This window comes from Pristiophorus japonicus, chromosome 9, assembly GCF_044704955.1.
Source record: "Pristiophorus japonicus isolate sPriJap1 chromosome 9, sPriJap1.hap1, whole genome shotgun sequence".
NCBI lineage: Eukaryota > Metazoa > Chordata > Chondrichthyes > Pristiophoridae > Pristiophorus > Pristiophorus japonicus.
In genome coordinates this window covers 23,547,818-23,569,301 of record NC_091985.1, presented here as the reverse complement: position 1 = coordinate 23,569,301, position 21,484 = coordinate 23,547,818, and the positions used below count along the sequence as shown (strand labels likewise).

The 21,484-nt window shown below is 45.3% G+C and overlaps 1 protein-coding gene across 1 annotated transcript in view; it reads left to right on the top strand.

Moving 5' to 3' along the window:
- The window catches only part of LOC139273868 (cation channel sperm-associated auxiliary subunit epsilon-like), a 252,269-nt gene that overhangs the window by 96,403 nt on the left and 134,382 nt on the right, over positions 1-21,484 (top strand). Inside the window, exons 9-10 of the mRNA XM_070890944.1 lie at positions 13,255-13,313; positions 18,720-18,798. Coding sequence (XP_070747045.1) covers positions 13,255-13,313; positions 18,720-18,798 — 138 coding nt within the window. The remainder of the gene's footprint in view (positions 1-13,254; positions 13,314-18,719; positions 18,799-21,484) is intronic.

The window sequence follows — 21,484 nt, the reverse complement described above, 5'->3', positions numbered from 1 at the left end:
ACGTACTGTATCCGGACTCAGGAAGACCCAGTTGCGCCGTCTTTGTGAATGCGTGAAGCGAGATAGCTGCGGAGGTGTCGGTGACCTCAATTCATGACCGCACTGCCACTCAATGCTGCAAAAGGTTGAACAACATAACTTGACTGATGAAAGTGAGTACATGTTTCCCCAACTCCTGACCGTCCATCTCTGAGCCTCTCCTTCACCTCTTATTTCCCACCTTCACTATATAGCCACAGAAGCACCATTTGATTGCTGAGGCATCTATATCTATGTGTGCATACTCACAATGGAGAGTCCCTTTCAGAGGGCTGCTGGGGACGAGGTCAATATCCAGTGGCATAGAAGAGAGGGTGCAGTGGCTAGTGAGCCCACATGTTGACTTCACCGCCGGCAGTGTGGATCCCATTGGGAGCAGAATCAGTCAGTGAAGGCCTTCCTTTGGCAGGAAAAATAAAAAAGCAAATTATTATTTAAATGGAGAGAGTTTACAAAATACTGCAGTACAGAGGGACCTGGGGGTCCTTGTGCATAAAACACAAAAAGTTAGTATGCAGGTACAGCAAGTAATCAGGAAGGCAAATGGAATGTTGGTCTTTATTACAAAGGGGAGTCCTGCTATAACTGTAAAGGGTATTATTGAGACCACACCTAGAGTACTGCGTACAGTTTTGGTCTCCTTATTTAAGGAGGGATATACTTGCGTTGGAGGCTGTTCAGAGAAGGTTCACTAGGTTGATTCCTGAGATGAAGGGGTTGACTTATGAAGAAAGGTTGGGCCTATACACATTGGAGTTCAGAAGAATGAGAGGTGATCTTATTGAAACATAAGATACTGAGGGGACTCGACAAGGTAGATGCAGAGAGGATGTTTCCACTCATGGGGGAATCTCGAACTAGGGTACATAGTTTAAGGGGTCACCCATTTAGAACTGAGATGAGGAGAAATTCCTTCTGAGGGTCGTAAATCTGTGCAATTTGCTGCCCCAGAGAGCTGTGGAGGTTGGGACATTGAATATTTTTAAGGTGGAGATACGACAGATTTTTGAACGATAAGGAAGCAAAGTGTTATGGGGAGCAGGCAGGAAAGTGGAGCTAAGCCCAAGATCAGATAAGCCATAATCTTATTAAATGGCGGAGCAGGCTCGAGGGGCCAATGACCTACTCCTACTCCTATTTCTTATGTTATTATGTTCTTTAATGCCATCTCTTCCCGAAAGTCCAAGCGCCTACCAGTCAATTGGTGGTTGTGCGCAAGTTGCTTGCTGGATGGTGCAATGCCCTACCTCATGGAACTCTTGTGTCATTTATGATTGCAGATGATACCCCAAGTGTGAGCCAGAGTGAAATAGACACCCTTGAGCTAAGTGTGAGCCAGAGTGAGACCGACACCCTTGAGCCGAGTGCAGGCATGTCCAATGAGGGCGATGAAGAGGGGGACACTGCTGCGAGCACCACGTCACTGCTTCCTACACTCGCACGCACCAGCTCAGAGACTGGAAGTATGCGTTTGTTGCAGTTAGATTTAGGAGAGGGGTCTGCACTGGGTGATGCACCGGGGCCTAGCGGGCTGCAGCATGGTGAAGGGCAAAGGAAACCTCGGATGACAGCTCTCTGGCAGGGAGGAGGGCCGAAATCGCACGCGAGTTCTGCTGCATAGGACTCAGTAAACCCCTCTGTGGCAGCTTTTGAAACAAGGGTGCAGGCCATGCATTCGCAGATGTTGGGGGCAATGGCAAGGATGCCTGAGAGCCTGTCGCAATCAGGAATTTGGAGGAGTCTGCCTCCCACATTGCGGACAGCTCTGCGCAGACAATGCGCATATCATCATTGCCAGTATGCAGACGATGGTGGAGTCCCAGAGTGACCGTGTGGATCCAAATGTGATGAAGTGTGTCAGGGGCGATGTGGCAGCTGCCATTACAGCACAGGTGGAAGGAAACCAACGTCTCAGTGCTATGTTGGAGAGGATGGCCGCTGGCCTGGAAGCTCAGAATGTTCTCACGCACTCTGAGTAACAGATCACGGAGCGTCTTACTGCTGTCATATCTGATGGCATTGAGATTGTGTCTGCTCTCATGCAGTCTCAGCTGGATGCCACGCGAGCTCTGACTGCTGCCACAGTCCACCAGGAACCTTCTGGTGTCACACCACCCCGCCCAAATTTCCACCAGCAGATTGGTGGGGATCGTAAGGTGCTGCCTCGGGGGTATGGTGCAGGCTCATCGGACCAGGATCCTGATGTGGTCTCTCACGATCACAACAGTCCTGAGCCAAGACCTCCCACTCCGTCTTTGCTGCCAACCATGGATTCGCCCCAGCCAATTCCGACTGAAGGCGCCGAGGAGGATGCAGCCAGCCCTTCCAGGGATGAACTGGTCGAGGGCATCCGAGAAGGACATCTGTAGCTTCTACACCTGAAACAGAGCCGTGATGCAGCCACAGAGGAGAAACTATGGCATAGTTCCAGAATAGAATGCGTAAGAGGGGTTATAAGGAAATGCACAAGGGTGAGAATTGATAATGTGTATGTTTTTTGCACCATTATTTCTTGTGTAATAAATCTTTTTGTGGATTGAATATCTGTGCAGGTCTCTCAGTTAATTGTAGGGAATGATGTGTGAAAGGGCTGATTGGTTTGCCCGTGGAAATGCATAGATGAAGGCTACTGTGCACATGAACTCAGCGGAAACGATCAGCAATGAGACCTGCAGCTGGGCAGGACCGGAACCAATAGGGGGAGTGTTTGCTAGTGCTGTTGGGGAGGGGTTAAACTAATATGTCAGGGGGATGAGAACCTATGCAGGGAGACAGAGGGAAGTAGAATGGGGGCAGAAGCAAAAGATAGAAAGAAGAAAAATAAAAGTGGAGCGCAGAGAAACCCAAGACAAAAAGCAAAAAGGGCCACATTACAGCAAAATTCTAAAGGGACAAAGTGTGTTAAGAAGACAAGCCTGAAGGCTCTGTGCCTCAATGCGAGAAGTATTCGTAATAAGGTGGACGAATTAACTGCGCAGATAGCTTTTAACAGATATGATGTAATTGGCATCACGGATTCATGGCTCCAGGGTGACCAAGACTGGGAACTCAACATCCACGGTGTATTCAACATTCAGGAAGGATAGACAGAAAGGTAAAGGAGGTGGGGTGGCATTGCTGGTTAAAGAGGAAATTAACGCAATAGTAAGGAAGGGCATTAGCTTGGATGATGTGGAATCAGTATGGGTGGAGCTACGGAATACCAAAGGACAGAAAACGCTAGTGGGAGTTGTGTACTGACCACCAAACAGTAGTTGTGAGGTTGGGGACAGCATCAAACAAGAAATTAGGGATGCGTGCGATAAAGGTACAGCAGTTATCATGGGCGACTTTAATCTACATATTGATTGGGCTAACTAAACTGGTAGCAATGCGGTGGAGGAGGATTTCCTGGAGTGTATTAGGGATGGTTTTCTAGACCAATATGTCGAGGAACCAACTAGAGGGCTGGCCATCCTAGACTGGGTGATGTGTAATGAGAAAGGACTAATTAGCAATCTTGTTGTGCGAGGCCCCTTGGGAAAGAGTGACCATAATATGGTAGAATTCTTTATTAAGATGGAGAGTGACACAGTTAATTCAGAGACGAGGGTCCTGAACTTAAGGAAAGGTAACTTCGATGGTCTGAGACGTGAATTGGCTAGAATAGACTGGCAAATAATGCTTAAAGGGTTGACGGTGGATAGGCAATGGCAAACATTTAAAGATCACATGGATGAACTTCAACAATTGTACATCCCTGTCTGGAGTAAAAATAAAATGGGGAAGGTGGCTCAACCGTGGCTAACAAGGGAAATTAAGGATAGTGTTAAATCCAAGGAAGAGGCATATAAATTGGCCAGAAAAAGCAGCAAACCTGAGGACTGGGAACATTTTATAATTCAGCAGAGGAGGACAAAGGATTTAATTAGGAGGAGGTAAATAGAGTATGAGAGGAAGTTTGCAGGGAACATAAAAACTGGACTGCAAAAGCTTCTATAGATATGTGAAGAGAAAAAGATTAGTGAAGACAAACATACGTCCCTTGCAGTCAGATTCAGGTGCATTTATAATGGGGAACAAAAAAATGATGGACCAGTTGAACAAATACTTTCGTTCTGTCTTCACGAAGAAAGACACAAATAACCTTCCGGAAATACGAGGGGACCGAGGGTCTAGTGAGAAGGAGGAACCGAAGGAAATCCTTATTAGGCGGGAAATTATGTAAGGGAAATTGAAGGCCGATAAATCCCCGGGGCCTGATAGTCTGCATCCCAGAGTATTTAAGGAAGTGGCCCTAGAAATAGCGGATGCATTGGTGATCATTTTCCAACAGTCTATCGACTCTGGATCAGTTCCTATGGACTGGAAGGTAGCTAATGTAACACCACTTTTCAAGAAAGGAGGAAGAGAGAAAACGTGGAATTATAGACCAGTTAGCCTGACATCAGTAGTGGGGAAAATGTTGGAATCAATTATTAAAGATGAAATAGCAGCACATTTGGAAAACAGCGACAGGATTGGTCCAAGTCAGCATAGATTTATGAAGGGGAAATCATGCTTGACAAATCTTCTAGAATTTTTTGAGGATGTAACTGCTGGAGTGGACAAGGGAGAACCAGTGGATGTAGCGTATTTTTGACAAGGTCCCACACAAGAGATTGGTGTGCAACATTAAAGCACATGGTTTTGGAGGTAATGTACTGACATGGTTGGAGAACTGGTTGGTAGACAGGAAGCAGAGAGTTAGGATAAACGGGTTCTTTTCAGAATGGCAAGCAGTGACTAGTGGGGTGCCGCAGGGCTCAGTGCTGGGACCCCAGCAATTTACGATATACATTAATGATTTAGATGAAGGAATTGAGTGTAATATCTCCAAGTTTACAGATGACACTAAGCTGGATGGCAGTGTGAGCTGTGAGGAGGACGCTAAGAGGCTGCAAGGTGACTTGGACAGTTTAGGTGAGTGGGCAAACGCATGGCAGATGCAGTATAATGTGGATAAATGTGAGGTTATCCACTTTGGTGGCAAAAACATGAAGGCAGAATATTATCTGAATGGTGGCAGATTAGACAACGGAGAGGTTGAACGAGACCTGGGTGTCATGGTACATCAGTCATTGAAAGTTGGCATGCAGGTATAGCAGGCGGTGAAGAAGGCAAATGGTATGTTGGCCTTCAGAGCTAGGGGATTTGAGTATAGGAGCAGGGAGGACTTACTGCATTTGTACAGGGCCTTGGTGAGGCCTCACCTGGAATATTGTGTTCAGTTTTGGTCTCCTAATCTGAGGAAAGACATTCTTGCTATTGAGGGAGTGCAGCGAAGGTTCACCAGACTGATTCCCGGGATGGCAGGACTGACATATGAGGAGGGACTGGATCGACTGGGCTTGTATTCACTGGAGTTTGGAAGGATGAGAGGGGATATCATAGAAACATATAAAATTCTGACGGGACTGGACAGGTTAGATGCAGGAAGAATGTTCCCGATGTTGGGGAAGTCCAGAACCAGGGGACATAGTCTAAGGATAAGGGGTAAGCCATTTAGGATGAGCTGAGGAGAAACTTCTTCACTCAGTGAGTTGTTAACATGTGGAATTCCCTGCCACAGAGAGTTGTGATGCCAGTTCATTGTATGTGTTCAAGAGGGAGTTAGATGTGGTCCTTATGGCTAAAGAGATCAAGGGGTATGGAGAGAAAGCAGGAAGGTGGTACTGAGGTGAATGATCAACCGTGATCTTATTGAATGGCGGTGCAGGCTCGAAGGGCCGAATGGCCTACTCCTGCAACTATTTTCTATGTTTCTATGTTTCTATGAGATGGTTTAGGACTTCCCTTGCAATGCCGCCTCCTGCATGGCCAATGACCCACATCCTGCTTCTCCACCTTCTCCTGTGCGTCGTGCTCCTGCGCCTCCTCCTCCTCCTGGTCCTCCTCCTCAGGTGGTACTGCTGCTTTGTCCCCCACTGGATGTGCACTCATAATTGTCAGGTTGTGAAACATGAAGCAGATGATGATGAATAGGGATACCTGCTCAGGTGACTACTGCAGCACTCCTCCTGAGTCATCTTGGCATCGGAACCTCTGTTTCAGGATTTTGATGGTCGTAACTCAAAAGGACATGGTGTCAAAATTAGAATTATAACGGGCGCAGGTTCCGAGCCCTGTCCAGATCTTAGCAGGGAATATATGCAAGAATAACCAGCTTAATTTCAATCCGGGAGATTTACATATTATGTGGATCATTACAATTTAAAATCCATTTCATACTCTTGCTGAAGCAACCGGCTGTTCCAGCATTTCCGGCATTGGTCGGACCCCCTTGCCTCATGGGACGCCGACGAGACCATGTCAGCGATCTCGCCCCAAATCTTTCTGCAGGTTCGGGGTGGAGGTTTCCCGCGCCCACCCCGGGTTAATTGGGCCCATCGGGAGAGCGTCTCCTGGACCAACGCATCATTGGCCTCATCACTAAAGTGTTTGGCCCTTCTCCTCCCCTCCACATCCTGGCCACTCTCCGCAGACTCATGCTCCAGGTTGGTCATATGTATTATTGATTATTTATTATAATGATATGATATATATATATTTTAACTATTATATTATGTAATTATTAATTATTATTTATATAATAATCTCCTCTCTGTCTGTCTGTGTCTCTCTATCTCTCTGGCTCTCCTCTCTTTTCTCTCTCCTCTCTCTCTCTCTCCCCCTCCTTTTTTACTTCTGGGCATCCATGAATGAACCCTGACCTCCCGAATCGTGAGAAAACTTGTTTGCCAAAAATAAACCGCCTGCGCAGAAGGCCGTTGCTAGGGAAGCCTTGCCTTCCACATCGCTGAGGCCCATTTCGCATTGCTAAGGCCCAATCCACATCGCTGGGCTATCGCCGGAAAAAAAAAGTTGACAGTAGCGATCCAAAAAATAGGCGATGTTTCAACGATCCTGAAAGCTTAAACATCGCTAAGGCTGAGTGGAAAGTCGAGCCCTTAATTTTTTAATTCTTTTGCAGCAAATACTTAGTTAAGGGTTTTGTAAATGTTGTTTTGTGATTTTTGATTTTTTTCTTTCTTGCAATTTTTTTTGCGTTTTCTCCCCTCCCAAGGCCTGTATTTTTCGCGTTGATAGGCCTCGGGCTAAAGTTGGCGACATTGCAGTTTTTAACGCGAATCATCATGCAACGACAATTTTTAAGAACAGGTGTATTTTGTGACCAAATTTACCCCCTTAAAAAATGATGACATTTTAATTCTTATTTATTCACTATTTTGTTATTATTTAAATGACAGGCTGAGGAACTTCTAGCCCCTAGTACTGAGCCCTGCAGAACCCCACTGGAAACAGCTTTCCCATCACAAAGACACTTATCGACCATGACCCTTTGCTTCCTGCCTCTGAGCCAATTTTGGATCCAGCTTGCCACTTTGCCTTGGATCCCATGGGCTTTTACTTTTGTCTGCCATGTGGGACCTTATCAAAAGCCTTGCTAAAAATCCATATACAATGCATCACACGCATCATCCTCATCGACGCTCCTTGTTGCCTCCTCAAAAAATTCAATCAAGTTAGTCAGACACTAACAAATCCATGCTGACTGACCTTGATTAATCCGTGTCTTTCTAAATGAAGTGTCGCTCAGAATTTTTTCCAATAACATTCCCACCACCGAGGTTAGGCTGACTGGCCTGTAATTACTCTGTTTAAAAAGGGAGAAAAGGATTGACAAAAGGTACAACATTAGCAGTCCTCCGGCACCACCCCTATAGCCAGAGAGGATTGGAAAATGATGGTCAGAGCCTCTGCTATTTCCTCTCTCACTTCTCTTAACAATCTGGGATACATTTCATCCGAGCCTGGGGATTTATGCACTTTCAAATATGCTAAACCCCTTAATACTTCCTCTCTCACTATGTTTATTTCATCGAATAATTCATACTCCTGATTGCAATGTCTGCATCGCCCCTCTCTTTTGTGAAAACAGGTACAAAGTATTCATGAAGAACCTTCAGCTGCCACACACACATTACATTTATGGTCTCTAATAGGCCCTACTCTTTCTTTAGTTATCCTCTTGCTCTTAATGTATTTATAAAACATCTTTGGGTTTTCCTTGATTTTACTTGCCAAATGTTTTTCATGCTCTCTTTGCTTTCCTAATTTCTTTTTTAATTTCACCCCTACACTTTCTATACTCCTCTTGGATTTCTGGGAAATTGTGTTGGAGAAATTAATGGGATTGAAGGCCGATAAATCCCCAGGGCCTGATGGTCTGCATCCCAGAGTACTTAAGGAACTGGCCTTGGAAATAGCGGATGCATTGACAGTCATTTTCCAACATTCCATAGACTCTGGATCAGTTCCTATGGAGTGGAGGGTAGCCAATGTAACCCCACTTTTTAAAAAAGAAGGGAGAGAGAAAACAGGGAATTATAGACCGGTCAGCCTGACATCGGTAGTGGGTAAAATGATGGAATCAATTATTAAGGATGTCATAACAGCGCATTTGGAAAGAGGTGACATGATAGGTCCAAGTCAGCATGGATTTGTGAAAGGGAAATCATGCTTGACAAATCTTCTGTAATTTTTTGAGGATGTTTCCAGTAGAGTGGACAAGGGAGAACCAGTTGATGTGGTGTATTTGGACTTTCAGAAAGCTTTCGACAAAGTCCCACACAAGAGATTAATGTGCAGTTAAAGCACATGGGATTGGGGGTAGTGTGCTGACGTGGATTGAGAACTGGTTGTCAGACAGGAAGCTAATAGTAGGAGTAAATGGGTACTCTTCAGAATGGCAGGCAATGACTATTGGGGTACCGCAAGGTTCTGTGCTGGGGCCCCAGCTGTTTACATTGTACATTAATGATTTAGACGAGGAGATTAAATGTAGTATCTCCAAATTTGCGGATGACACGAAGTTGGGTGGCAGAGTGAACTACGAGGAGGATGCTATGAGGCTGCAGAGTGACTTGGATAGGTTAGGTGAGTGGGCAAATGCATGGTAGATGAAGTATAATGTGGATAAATGTGAGGTTATCCACTTTGGTGGTAAAAACAGAGAGACAGACTATTATCTGAATGGTGACAGATTTGGAAAAGGGGAGGTGCAACGAGACCTGGGTGTCATGGTACATCAGTCATTGAAGGTTGGCATGCAGGTACAGTAGGCGGTTAAGAAAGCAAATGGCATGTTGGCCTTCATAGCGAGGGGATTTGAATACAGGGGCAGGGAGGTGTTACTACAGTTGTGCAGGGCCTTGGAGCCACACCTAGAGTATTGTGTACAGTTTTGGTCTCTTAACTTGAGGAAGGACATTCTTGCTATTGAGGGAGTGCAGCGAAGGTTCACTAGACTGATTCCCGGGATGGCGGGACTGACATATCAAGAAAGGCTGGATCAACTGGGCTTGTATTCATTGGAGTTCAGAAGAATGAGAGGGGATTTCATAGAAACGTTTTAAATTCTGACAGGTTAGATGCAGGAAGAATGTTCCCAATGTTGGGGAACTCCAGAACCAGGGGACACAGTCTAAGGATAAGGGGTAAGCCATTTAGGACCAAGATGAGGAGAACTTCTTCACCCAGAGAGTGGTGAACCTGTGGAATTCTCTACCCCAGAAAGTTGTTGAGGCCAATTCACTAAATATATTCAAAAAGGAGTTAGATGTAGTCCTTACTACTAGGGGGATCAAGGGGTATGGCGAGAAAGCAGGAATGGGGTACTGAAATTGCATGTTCAGCCATGAACTCATTGAATGGCGGTGCAGGCTCGAAGGGCCTAATGGCCTATTCCTGCACCTATGTTTCTATGTTTCTGCAGCATTGAGCCCTTGGTATCTGTCATAAGCCTCCCTTTTTTTCTTTATCCTACCCTCTTTGCCCCTTGACATCCAGGGGGTTCTAGATTTGATAGTCCCACCCTTTTCTTTAAGGGTACATACTTGCTCTAAACCCTCATGATTTCCTCCTTGAATGCTTCCCATTGCTCTGACATTGATTGATTTGCCTTCAAGTAGCTGTTTCCAATCCACTTTGGCTAAATCACATCTCGGTTTGTAAGACTGGTTTTTCCCCAGTGAAGATCTTTTATTCCTGGTGTATCTTTGTCCTTTTCCATAACTACCCTAAATCTAACTGAATTATGATCACTTGCACCAAAATGCTCTCCCACTGATATCTCTTCCACCTGCTCAGCTTCATTACCTAAAACTAAGCCCAGAACCACCCCTTCCCTTGTTGGGCTTGCTACGTACTGGCTAAAAAAGTTCTCCTGAATGCATTTTAGGAATTCTGCACCTTCTATACCTTTCACACTAATTCTATCCCAGCTAATATCAGGGTAGTTGAAACCCCCCACTGTTACTGCCTATAGTTTTTGCACGTCTCAGAAATGTGTCTGTAAGAGAAGGGATAACCATCCATGGCTCACACAGGAAATAAGGGATGGTATCAAATTAAAAACAATGACATACAATGTGGCCAAAACTATTGGGAGGCCAGAGGACTGGGAAATTTTTAAAAGCCTGCAAAAACGACTAAAAAATTAATAGAGGGAAGATATATTATGAAAGTAAACTAGCACGAAATATAAAAACAGATCCTAAGAGTTTCTACAGGCACATAAAAAGGAAAAGAATGGCTAAAGTAAATGTTGGTCCCCTGGAGGATGAGACTGGGGAATTAATAATGGAAATGGCAGAGACGTTGAACAAATATTTTTTGTCGTTCTTCACGGTAGAAGACACTAAAAACATCCCAATAGTGGATAATGAAGGGGCTATATGGAGGATAAACTAAATACAATCACTATCACTAAAGAAGTAGTACTTGGTAAAATAATGGGACTAAAGGCAGACAAGTCCCCTGGACTTGATGGCTTGCATCCTAGGGTCCTAAAAGAAGTGGCTGCAGAGATAGTGTATGCATTGGTTGTAATTTACCAAATTTCTCTGGATTCTGGGGAGGACCCAACGGATTGGAAAACCGCATATTTAACTCCCCTATTTAAAAAAGGAGGCAGACAGAAAGCAGGAAACTATAGATCGGTTAGCCTAACATCTGTCGGTGGGACCCCATTATTAAGGAAGCAGTAGAAGGACATTTGGAAAAACATAATTCAATCAAGCAGAGTCAGCATGGTTTTATGAAAAGGAAATCGTGTTTGACAAATTTGCTGGAGTTCTTTGCGGTTATAACGAGCAGGGTGGATAAGGGGGAACCAGTGGATGTGGCGCATTTGGATTTCCAGAAAGCATTCAATAAGGTGTCACATAAAAATTTATGGGCAGATGCAGCAAGAGCGGTGAGATTGGGGTGAAGGAGCGGCGAGAGACTGTGGGGGGATGTGATCGGGGCCCAGGGAAGGCGTGAGTTCGGGGCCAGGGGCCCAGAGGCAGCAACGGCCAGCCCACACTGCGATATGTGTGCGAACTAGGTCCGTGCAGCAGAGCACGTCTCCAGTTGTCTTGGGTAATCCTTCCACTGGACCAAGACCTAGCTCTGTCAAGCCCGTGTGGTGGCTGGTCTGCAACGGCCACCGCACATTAAAAAAATCCATGCACAGGCATCTTCCACCTTTGAGAATGTAGTTCAGGTTGTTCATTCGAAACACCTGTGTACTCATCCTTTTTTTTGACGTGGAGGCAAGTCATCCTCGTTTCGAGGGACTGCCTATGATAACATAAAAAGTTACTGCACAAGATAAAAGTTCACGGGGTTGGGTGTAATATATTAGCATGGATAGAGGATTGGCTAACTAACAGCAAACAGGGAGTCTGGATAAATGGGTCATTTTCCGGTTGGCAAACAGTAACAAATGGGGTGCAGCAGAGATCGGTGCTGGGGCCTCAACTATTTACAATCTATATTAATGACTTGGATGAAGGGATCAAGTATAATGTTGCCAAGTTTGCTGATGATACAAAGATGGGTGGGAAAGCAAATTGTGAGGAGGACACACAAAATCTGCAAAGGGATATAGACAGGCTAAGTGAGTGGGCAAAACTTTGGCAGATGGAGTACAATGTGGGAAAATGTGAGGTTATCCACTTTGGCAGAAATAATAGAAAAGCAAATTAAAATTTAAATGGAGAAAAATTGCAAAGAGCTGCAGTACAGAGAGACCTGGGGGTCTTTATGCATTAAACACAAAAAGTTAGTATGCAGGTACAGCAAGTAATCAGGAAGGAAAATAGAATGTTGGCCTTTATTGCAAGGGGTATAGAGTATAAAAGCAGAGAAGTCCTGCTACAACTGTATAGGTTATTGATGAGGCCCTATACAGTTTTGGTCTCTGTATTTAAGGAAGAATATACTTGCATTGGAGGCTGGTCAAAGAAGGTTCACTAGGTTAATTCCGGAGATGAGGGGGTTGATTTATGAAGATAGGTTGAGTAGGTTGGACCTATACTCATTGGAGTTCAGAAGAATGAGACGTGATCTTATTGAAACATATAAGATAATGAGGGGGCTCGACAAGGTGGATGCACAGAGGATATTTCCACTCATAGGGGAAACTAAAACTAGGGGGTATAGTCTTAGAATAAGGGTCCGCCCATTTAAAACTGAGATGAGGAGGAATTTCTTCTCTCTGAGGGTTGTAAATCTATGGAATTCTCTGCCCCAGAGAGCTGTGGAGGTCAGGTCATTGAATATATTTAAGGCGGACAGAGACAGATTTTTGAGCGATAGGGCAATAAAGAGTTATGGGGAGCGGGCAGGGAAGTGGAGCTGAGTCCATGATCAGATCAGCCATGGTCTTATTAAATGGCGGAGCAGGCTTGAGGGGTCAAATGGCCTACCCCTGTTCCTATTTCTTATGTTGGTCAACGACCTCTGGCTGTTTACCCCCCTCCCTCAGAATGTCCTGTATACTCCCATTCCTTTTCTTTCATCCCAAAATGTATTACTTCACCCTTATTCCAATGTAAAAAGTCTGCCACCCGCCAACTGTCTGTGGTACTGATTTTAACATTTGGCGCAGAACGGGCAGTCGGCTGGCAGAACATGCCTGCCATCTGACTTGTGTTGTTGCCTTGAGGCCCAAGGCATGGTTAATTGGGATCACTTGGTCCGATCTGCCATTTCATCAGGCAAGGCTCTTTGTCAGGAGGGCAAATATTTACCAGTGCATATTGCAGTTTTAACAGATCACAGCAATGTTATAAATTATGATGACAATTTTAGAGCCATTTGATCCCAAACTTAACAGAATACTGAAGAAATTGTTTGTCATTTTAGTCAATTGTGTTTCGTCACGTGGAAGATTACAGCAATTCAGAAAACTATACAGCAGCCCTGTAAGTATGTTTGTTTTTTCCTTTATCATGATACTTATCTTGCCCTTAAAATAAATGGTTTGAGCTCCTATTTGAACCCTCCCCCAACCCTCCAACCCCAGTGCCCATGGGAGCAAGGCATGCGGGTGCTTAAAATAGCCCGGCACACTGCAGCCAGCTTCTGTTTTAACTCCCCAGTTTAGGGAGATATGTGAGGCAGGTGATGCCTTCATCGGTATTAAAGTCGGGGTCCAATGACGTCAAGTTTACCTTAGGTCTATTGCAGCTGCAAAGCAATATTGACACAAACCTTCTGAATAATAAAAGAAAAAGAAAGGAAGACTTGCATTTATGAAACGTCTTTCATGACCTCAGGATGTCCCAAAGTGCTTTATAGCAAATTAAGTACTTTTGAAATGTAGTCACTGTTGCAATGTAGGAAACTCGTAAGCCTATTTTTTTTTATTTGTTCCTGGATGTGGGCGTCGCTGGCAAGGCCAGCTTTTATTGCCCATCCTTAATTGCTTTTGAATAGGTGGTGGTGAGCCGCTGCCTTGAACCGCTGCAGCCTGCGTGGTGATGGTACTCCCATTGTTATGTCTGTAATGTTCTTATGAATGACTCCACGAGGCAATGTGTTGTACTCAAACTGTAGTGATCTTGGTCCTTTATTCGTAACTCCAGAGTGAGTTAGCCGCATGGTGGCTACACTTTTATACAGCCTCTGCCACCAGGGCAGGAAACCCCTGTCTCCACCAGTTGCACCCTCAAGTGGTGCCAGCTTAGTATATACACAGTGTAAACCTTATTGATCATACATCAGGTAAACAAGTCTCCATCTTATGCAACTATACAGTGACTACACAGAGAGTATCTCTATAGTCTGCGTATATAACATCACTCTCCCCCAAGTCCTTTGTGCCAATTACCTTTGCACTATGTGCTTTGGCTTAACTCTCCCCAAACTTAAGTGCCAATAGCCCTTGCACCTCGGCTGTGCTTTGGTTTTGCTCTCTCCTTGTTAACTCCCAAGTCCTTTTGCCACAACGTTGGGTAGTGGCTACGAGTTTAGATGGTTCGATGATGCAGTGGAGGTTCCAGTGGGTTCTGGGTGTGATCCATGTGTGTGTCCATGGCTACATACATCCATTTCCCCCTCGCCCACCCCCCACAGCTAGACCATGCAGCTAGCCCGTTACATTAACATACAGGATCAGACACAGTGCATATACAAATAACTTTTTTTTTTACTGTTTGTATCATGACACCTTGGTTCAGTGACTTACATGCGTTACTTTTTACGGTTGTGCGCCAGGATTGAGTAGATTGCATTTGTGGTTCAGTCATGGTCAGTATTGAGATAGCAGTACAGGTATGCGAGGACGCTGGTTCCAGAGCAACTGGATGGCTCCTAGTCGGCTGATGGCATTGCTGCGCCCCCTGCTAGCGGGGTGGGCTTGGTTCGCTCACCTTGTCAGGACTCAGGGCCTTTGCCGTTGCCTAGTGGTGGGCAGAGCCACAGATGTGTGTGGCCTCCCTGTCCTCCTTTGAGGGCTGCAGTATCTTCTGCCTGCTCTCTAATGGTGTTGGGAACCTGGCTGTTCCAGGTCCCGTTTGGGGAACTCGTTGGTTTTGATTTTTCGCTCCCGGACATGGCCAAGGTAGCGACTGGGTCTGGGGGCTGCGCCGTCTCCACCCGGGTGGTGAGCAACAGTGGCTGACTGCGCGTATTGGAGCCGTTTTCATTTCCGGGTCCATGGCGAATAGTGCCATCGGGTGTCTGCAGCGTGGGATAGACCTGGGGCAGGGTATCAGGATCAGTGCCTTCACCCTCCTGAGGTCGCTGGCTTATAACTTGTGGGAACATCTGGGGCAGGGCATCAGGATCAGTGCCTTTACCGTCCTGAATTCGCTCGCTTGCTACTTTTGGGGACACTCTATTCCTGACATCTCGCAACAACATTTTATTCTTTATATTAGGAATAGTACTGACATCTCACAACATTTTGTTCACAATCTTAATCGGTTCGTTACATTGATTGTCATGCATACAATGTCTCTTTAAGTTCAGTTGGTTGCAGGTCTTCTTTAAGAGAACCCTGCTGGCTTTACCCCAATCAAATTCTTTGTTAGACACCACGTGTTGGTCCCTCAGTGTTGCACCTCGTGATATGGCTGCGGCCATCTTTTTTTTTCAGCCACGCTGCACCTCGCTGCAGCATCTTGCCTCTGTCCTCGAGGTCGACTGCCTTAATCCTTCTCTCCCGTGATTCTGCCACAAAAGCTGGAAGAGTGCCTTTGAATTCGATCTTTCCCCCATGGATTCTTGCCACTGGAGCATGGAAAGTACTTTTAGGTCGTTCCGATCGGATCATTGCCACGCAGTCGTGATGGACGGTCTGTGTCTCAGGTGCTGCGCTGCTCTGTTCCCTGGTGCCTGACCCAAACGAAGGTGAGGTTTTGCTCTGCCTCTGAGCATGGGCGACATCGATTGCTGGAGTGAAGAGATCTTCCCATTTCCACTGGATCTTCCCCATCCACCTTCTTCCGAGTAGCATTTGACCATCACCTGCAACAATCCACAGAGGTAACTTGTGCATCACACCATTATGGATTACACTTACCTCCACACTACCAAGGATTGGGATCAGCTCCTTGGTGTAGGTGCACAACTTTTCCTGTACTGGAACCAGATCGGGTCGTTTTTCGTTCCATAGCCTCTCAAAGGCATCCTGACTCATCACTGACTGGCTCGCTCCCGTGTCCACTTCCATGAAGACTGGAACGCCATTTATCTCGACTTCCATCTTCACTGGAGGACAATCCGTGGTGCAAGTATACACTCCATACACTTCTTCTTGGGGCTGAGCTGCCTCTCTGGCCAAATCATCATACTCCCCGCTGGATTCAAAGTCATCTATCAACTTCTCTGCTAGATGGTGAGTCATATTTCTTTTACACATACGCTGGAGTGGCCCTTCGTGTTACAGGCCTTGCATATGCACTCAGCAAACCGACACTGATGAGCCCTATGGTTTCCTCCGCAATACCAGCATGGTGCTACTCGATTAGCACCCCTCGACGGACTCTGAGTTCTGGAACCCTGAGGTCTGTGCTCTCTGCCCTGTGAAAGGCATCATTCTGTGTACAGTACTTGCCAGTTTTGAGTCCACAGGATGAATGATTTGCTTGGTGCTGCAGGTCGAGGTCATGAACGCCTGACTGATGCTGATGGCTTTCTGCAGGTTGACTGTGGTGTCGGCAGATAATAGCTTGTGAAGAAGGCCCTCGTGGCCAATTCCTATAATGAAGATGTCTCGCAATGCTTCGTTGAGATGCATTCCAAAATCACATGGTGCTGCAAGTCTCCTGAGGTCGGCAGCATATTTTGCAATCTCTTGGCCCTCAGGTCTGCAGTGAGTGTAAAATCTGTGCCTGGCTGTGAGGATGCTCTCTTTTGGTTTTAGTTGGTCGTGAATTAGTTCAGTCAGCTCGTTGTATGTCTTATCCTTGGCCTTCATGGGTGCCAGCAAGTCCCTGATGAGGCGGTAGACCTTGGGCCCACAAAAGGTCAGCAGTATAGCCTTGCACTTCTCCGTCAATGCATCCATCTCCCCTGCCAGGTCGTTTGCCACAAAATATTGCTCGAGCCTTTCCGTGAAGGAAACCCAATCATCACCCTCTGTGAAGTCTTTAGTGTCCCAAAGGTAGCCATAATTGTGTGAAAATCTGTATACTTGTTGCCAGTTGTTATGTCTGTAATGTACTTATGAATGACTCCACGAGGCAATGTGTTGTACTCAAACTGTAGTAACCTTGGTCCTTTATTCGTAACTCCAGAGTGAGTTAGCCACATGGTGGCTACCCTTTTATACAGCCTCTGCCACCAGGGCAGGAAACGCCGGTCTCCACCAGTTGTACCCTCTAGTGGTGCCAGCATAGTATATACACAGTGTAAACCTCATTGATAGTACATCAGGTAAACAAGTCCCCATCTTATGCAACTATACAGTTACTACACAGAGAGTATATCTGCTGTTGGGGTGAAAGTTCCAGGATTTTGACCCAGCAACTATGAGGGAACAGTGATATATTTCCTAGTCAGGATGGTGTGTAACTTGCAGGTGATGGTGTTCTCAAGCGCCTGCTGCCCTTGTCTTTCTAGGTGGTAGAGGTCGTGGGTTTGGGAGGTGCTGTTGAAGAATCCTTGGTGAGTTGCTGCAGTGCATCTTGTAGATGGTACACACTGCAGCCACGGTATGCAGGTGGTGGAGGGAGTGAATGGTGGTGGATGTGGTGCCAATCAAGCAGGCTGCTTTGCCCTGGATGGTGTTGAGCTTCTTGAGTGTTGTTGGAGCTGCACCCATCCAGACAAGTTGAGAGTATTCCATCACACTCCTGACGTGCCTTGTAAATGGTGGAAAGGCTTTGGGAAGTCAGAAGGTGAGACACCTGCCACAGAATACCCAGCCTCTGACCAGCTCTTGTAGCCACAGTATTTATGTGGCTGGTCCAGTTAAGTTTATGGTCAGTTGTGACCCCCAAGTGCTGGTGTTGATTCAGCGATGGTAATGCGTTTGAATGTCAAAGGGCGATGGTTAGACACTCTCATGTTGGAGGTAGTCATTGTCTGGCATTTCTGCAATGCGAATGTTTGTTGCCACATATCAACTCAAGCCTGAATGTCATCCATGTCTTGCCGCATGTGGGCAGAGACTACTTCATTATCTGAGGATCCCGTGAGCCTGTGCTGGCTCTCTACAAGAGCACCTTAGCGAGTCACACTCCTCTGCCCCGTAGCCCTGCAATTTTTTTTCTTTCAGGTACTTATCCAACTCCCTTTTGAAAGTCGTGATTAAGTTTGCCTCCACCATCCCTTCAGGCAGCGTATTCCAGATCATCACCACTCTCTGCGTAAAAAACTTTTTTCTTATGTCACCTTATATCTGTGTCCTCTGGGTTTTGAAGCTTCCACCAATGGGAACAGTTTCTACTCTGTCCAAACCACTCATGATTTTGAACACCTCAATCAAATCACCTCTCAATTTTCTCTGCTTCAAGGAGAACAACCCCAGCTTCTCCAGTCTATCCATGGTAAGGCCATGAGTCACAGGCCTTCCCATAGCACAGAGCATTCCACTCTTAGCTTTGTCTTTTCAAGAAAGTACAAACACATTGACATTAGAATTTTTATTTGAAGTACTAGGAAGGAGCATTAACAATGGCACGAATCATAAACATCTGTTTGTTTGATTGTCACACAAATGACAAAATGGCTCGTGATGGTATTGGACAGCCATGCTACCTAAAACTAGCATCCCTCAAGAAGATCAGATAGATTGAGTGTATTTCTATTCATATCATTATTAGAAAAGTTGTACTTGAAATCTGTTTTAATAAAATGTGTGCAATATCATGCTGTTTCAGAAAAGCAACAAGTGGTGTTTTAACTGTGGAATTCCAGCCCAATTATATCGAGTATACTTGTCAACTTTCATCCAGGAGGGTATGTTTTATAGAAATTAATTTATTTGTGTGTTGGTAAATTTACAGTGGTGATTTTTGAAATGGTAACAGAAAATGGAATAGTGACTTCAGTTTGTCATTTATCAAAAATACATGTATGCAGTGTAGTATCACTAGGTTTTCAATGTATAAATCTCCTACTTTACAGCTGCCATTTTAATAGAAACTCTATTTTTTTTCTTTTAAATTCCACATTCCCCACATTATCTTGAGTAGTTCAACCTAGCTTGATTGGTTCTGAACACATACATGATAATGTCATCATAACCTTGCAGATAGCTAGTACTATCTGTGGTCTCTAACTCCCACATTATATAAATCCCCAGCACGTGTCGTTGGTCCACTTCATTTTCTTCCTAGCTAAAGATCCTTTGCTCTTCTTTGAAGCAAAATTACTAGCCTCTCTGCAGGAGCATTTTAGATTAGACAGATATCAGAGTATTAAACATTTTGTTCCTTGGATCTGACCTGTCCGGGATCTTGTGTTTCTTTCATGGATTTCACAGGATCTTCAGGTGTTGTTGTAGGTTGGTATTGGCTGATGAACTTCCAGAAAATCAGCATACATGATGATGTATATAAACAGGGTTTCTGCCTCACTGCTGGTGAATTCATGGTGGGAAAGCAGGAGTATCTGAGGAAGATTCCCAAGTAAAACAACAGAAAAGTCTTGGGGAGGAATTTTAACTCCCAGGCAGGAATGCAGTCTAGCGAGCGGCCGGCCTATTCAAGAGCAGCAGAGGGAGGCACAGTTGATTTTAACGGTCGAGCCTCATTATTTAAAATTTTCAGAGCCATGCGGAAAGAGTGGGGGAGTGGGACTAATTGATTAGCTCTTTCAGAGAGCTGGCACAGGCACGATGGGCTGTATGATTCTATGGCCCCGATATTTATGGGGAGATGGGGAGGAAGCGCGATAGTAGAATGAGGTGGGGGAGGGGGGAAAACCAGGAATGCAGAGGTCCTGCCGAATTTAATGAAAGAACCTCATGACAATTTTTTATTTCTTTTCCTCCCCCTTCAATACAATCTGGCACTCCTCTACTTCATATAATCAGAGAATGGTTACATAGATTGAGTCTCCTCAATCGAGACTCTGCCTTTGACTCGAGTGTTCTCCACTCCATCCTGCAACAGGCAACCCGCCAGCACCTCAGTGAAACTCCAACGCTGCACGAGGTAGGCAAAGCCATAAAACAGCTCAATAATAACAAGGCTACAGGTGAAGATGGAATTCCTGCTGAGGCGCTAAAACATGGCGAAGAGTCGCCGTTGGCGCAGATACATGACCTCATCTCGCTCATTTGGAGGGAGGAGAACATGCCGGGTGATCTCAGAGATGCAGTGATCGTGTCCATTTTTAAAAAGGGGAACAAATCCGACTGCAGTAACTACAGGGGCATCTCCCTGCTATCAACCACTGGGAAGGTTGTCGCTAGAGTCCTCCTCAACTGTCTTCTCCCTGTGGCCGAGGCGCTCCTCCTGGCGTCGCATTGCGGATTTCATCCCTATGGGGAACAACGGACATGATCTTTGCAGCACGACAACTGCAGGAAAAATGCAGGGAGCAGTGCCAGCCCTTCTGAAGTAAAAAAATAAATAAAACGGGAAGGTGGCTCAAACGTGGCTAACAAGGGAAATGAAGGATAGTGTTAAATCCAAGGAAGAGGCATATAAATTGGCCAGAAAAAGCAGCAAATCTGAGGACTGGGAGAAATTTAGAATTCAGCAGAGGAGGACAAAGGGTTTAATTAGGAGGGGGAAATAGAGTATGAGAGGAAGTTTGCTGGGAACATAAAAACTGACTGCAAAAGCTTCTATAGATATGTGAAAAGAAAAAGATTAGTGAAGACAAATGTAGGTCCCTTGCAGTCAGATTCAGGTGAATTTATAATGGGGAAAAAAGAAATGGCAGACCAGTTAAATAAATATTTTGGTTCTGTCTTCACGAAGAAAGACACAAATAACCTTCCGGAAATACTAGGGGACCGAGGGTCTAGTGAGAAGGAGGAACTGAAGGAAATCCTTATTAGGCAGGAATTTGTATTAGGGAAATTGATGGGATTGAAGGCCGATAAATCCCCGGGGCCTGATAGTCTGCATCCCAGAGTACTTAAAGAAGTAGCCCGAGAAATAGTAGATGCATTGGTGATCATTTTCCAAGAGTCTATCAACCCTGGATCAGTTCCTATGGACTGGAGGGTAGCTAATGTAACACCACTTTTTAAAAATGGAGGGAGAGAGAAAACAGGTAATTATAGACCGGTTAGCCTGACATCAATAGTGGGAAAAATGTTGGAATCAATTATTAAAGATGGAATAGCAGCGCATTTGGAAAGCAGTGACGGGATCGGTCCAAGTCAGCATGGATTTATGAAAGGGAAATACTGCTTGATAAATCTTCTAGAATTTTTTGATGATGTAACTGGTAGAATGGACAAGGGAGAACCAGTGGATGTGGTGTATTTGGACTTTCAAAAGGCTTTTGACAAGGTCCTACACAAGAGACTGGTGTGAAAAATTAAAACACATGGTATTGGGGGTAATGTACTGACATGGATAGAGAACTGATTGGCAGACAGGAAGCAGAGAGTCGGAATAAACGGGTACTTTTCAGAATAGCAGGCAGTGACTAGTGGGGTGCCGCAGGGCTCAGTGCTGGGACC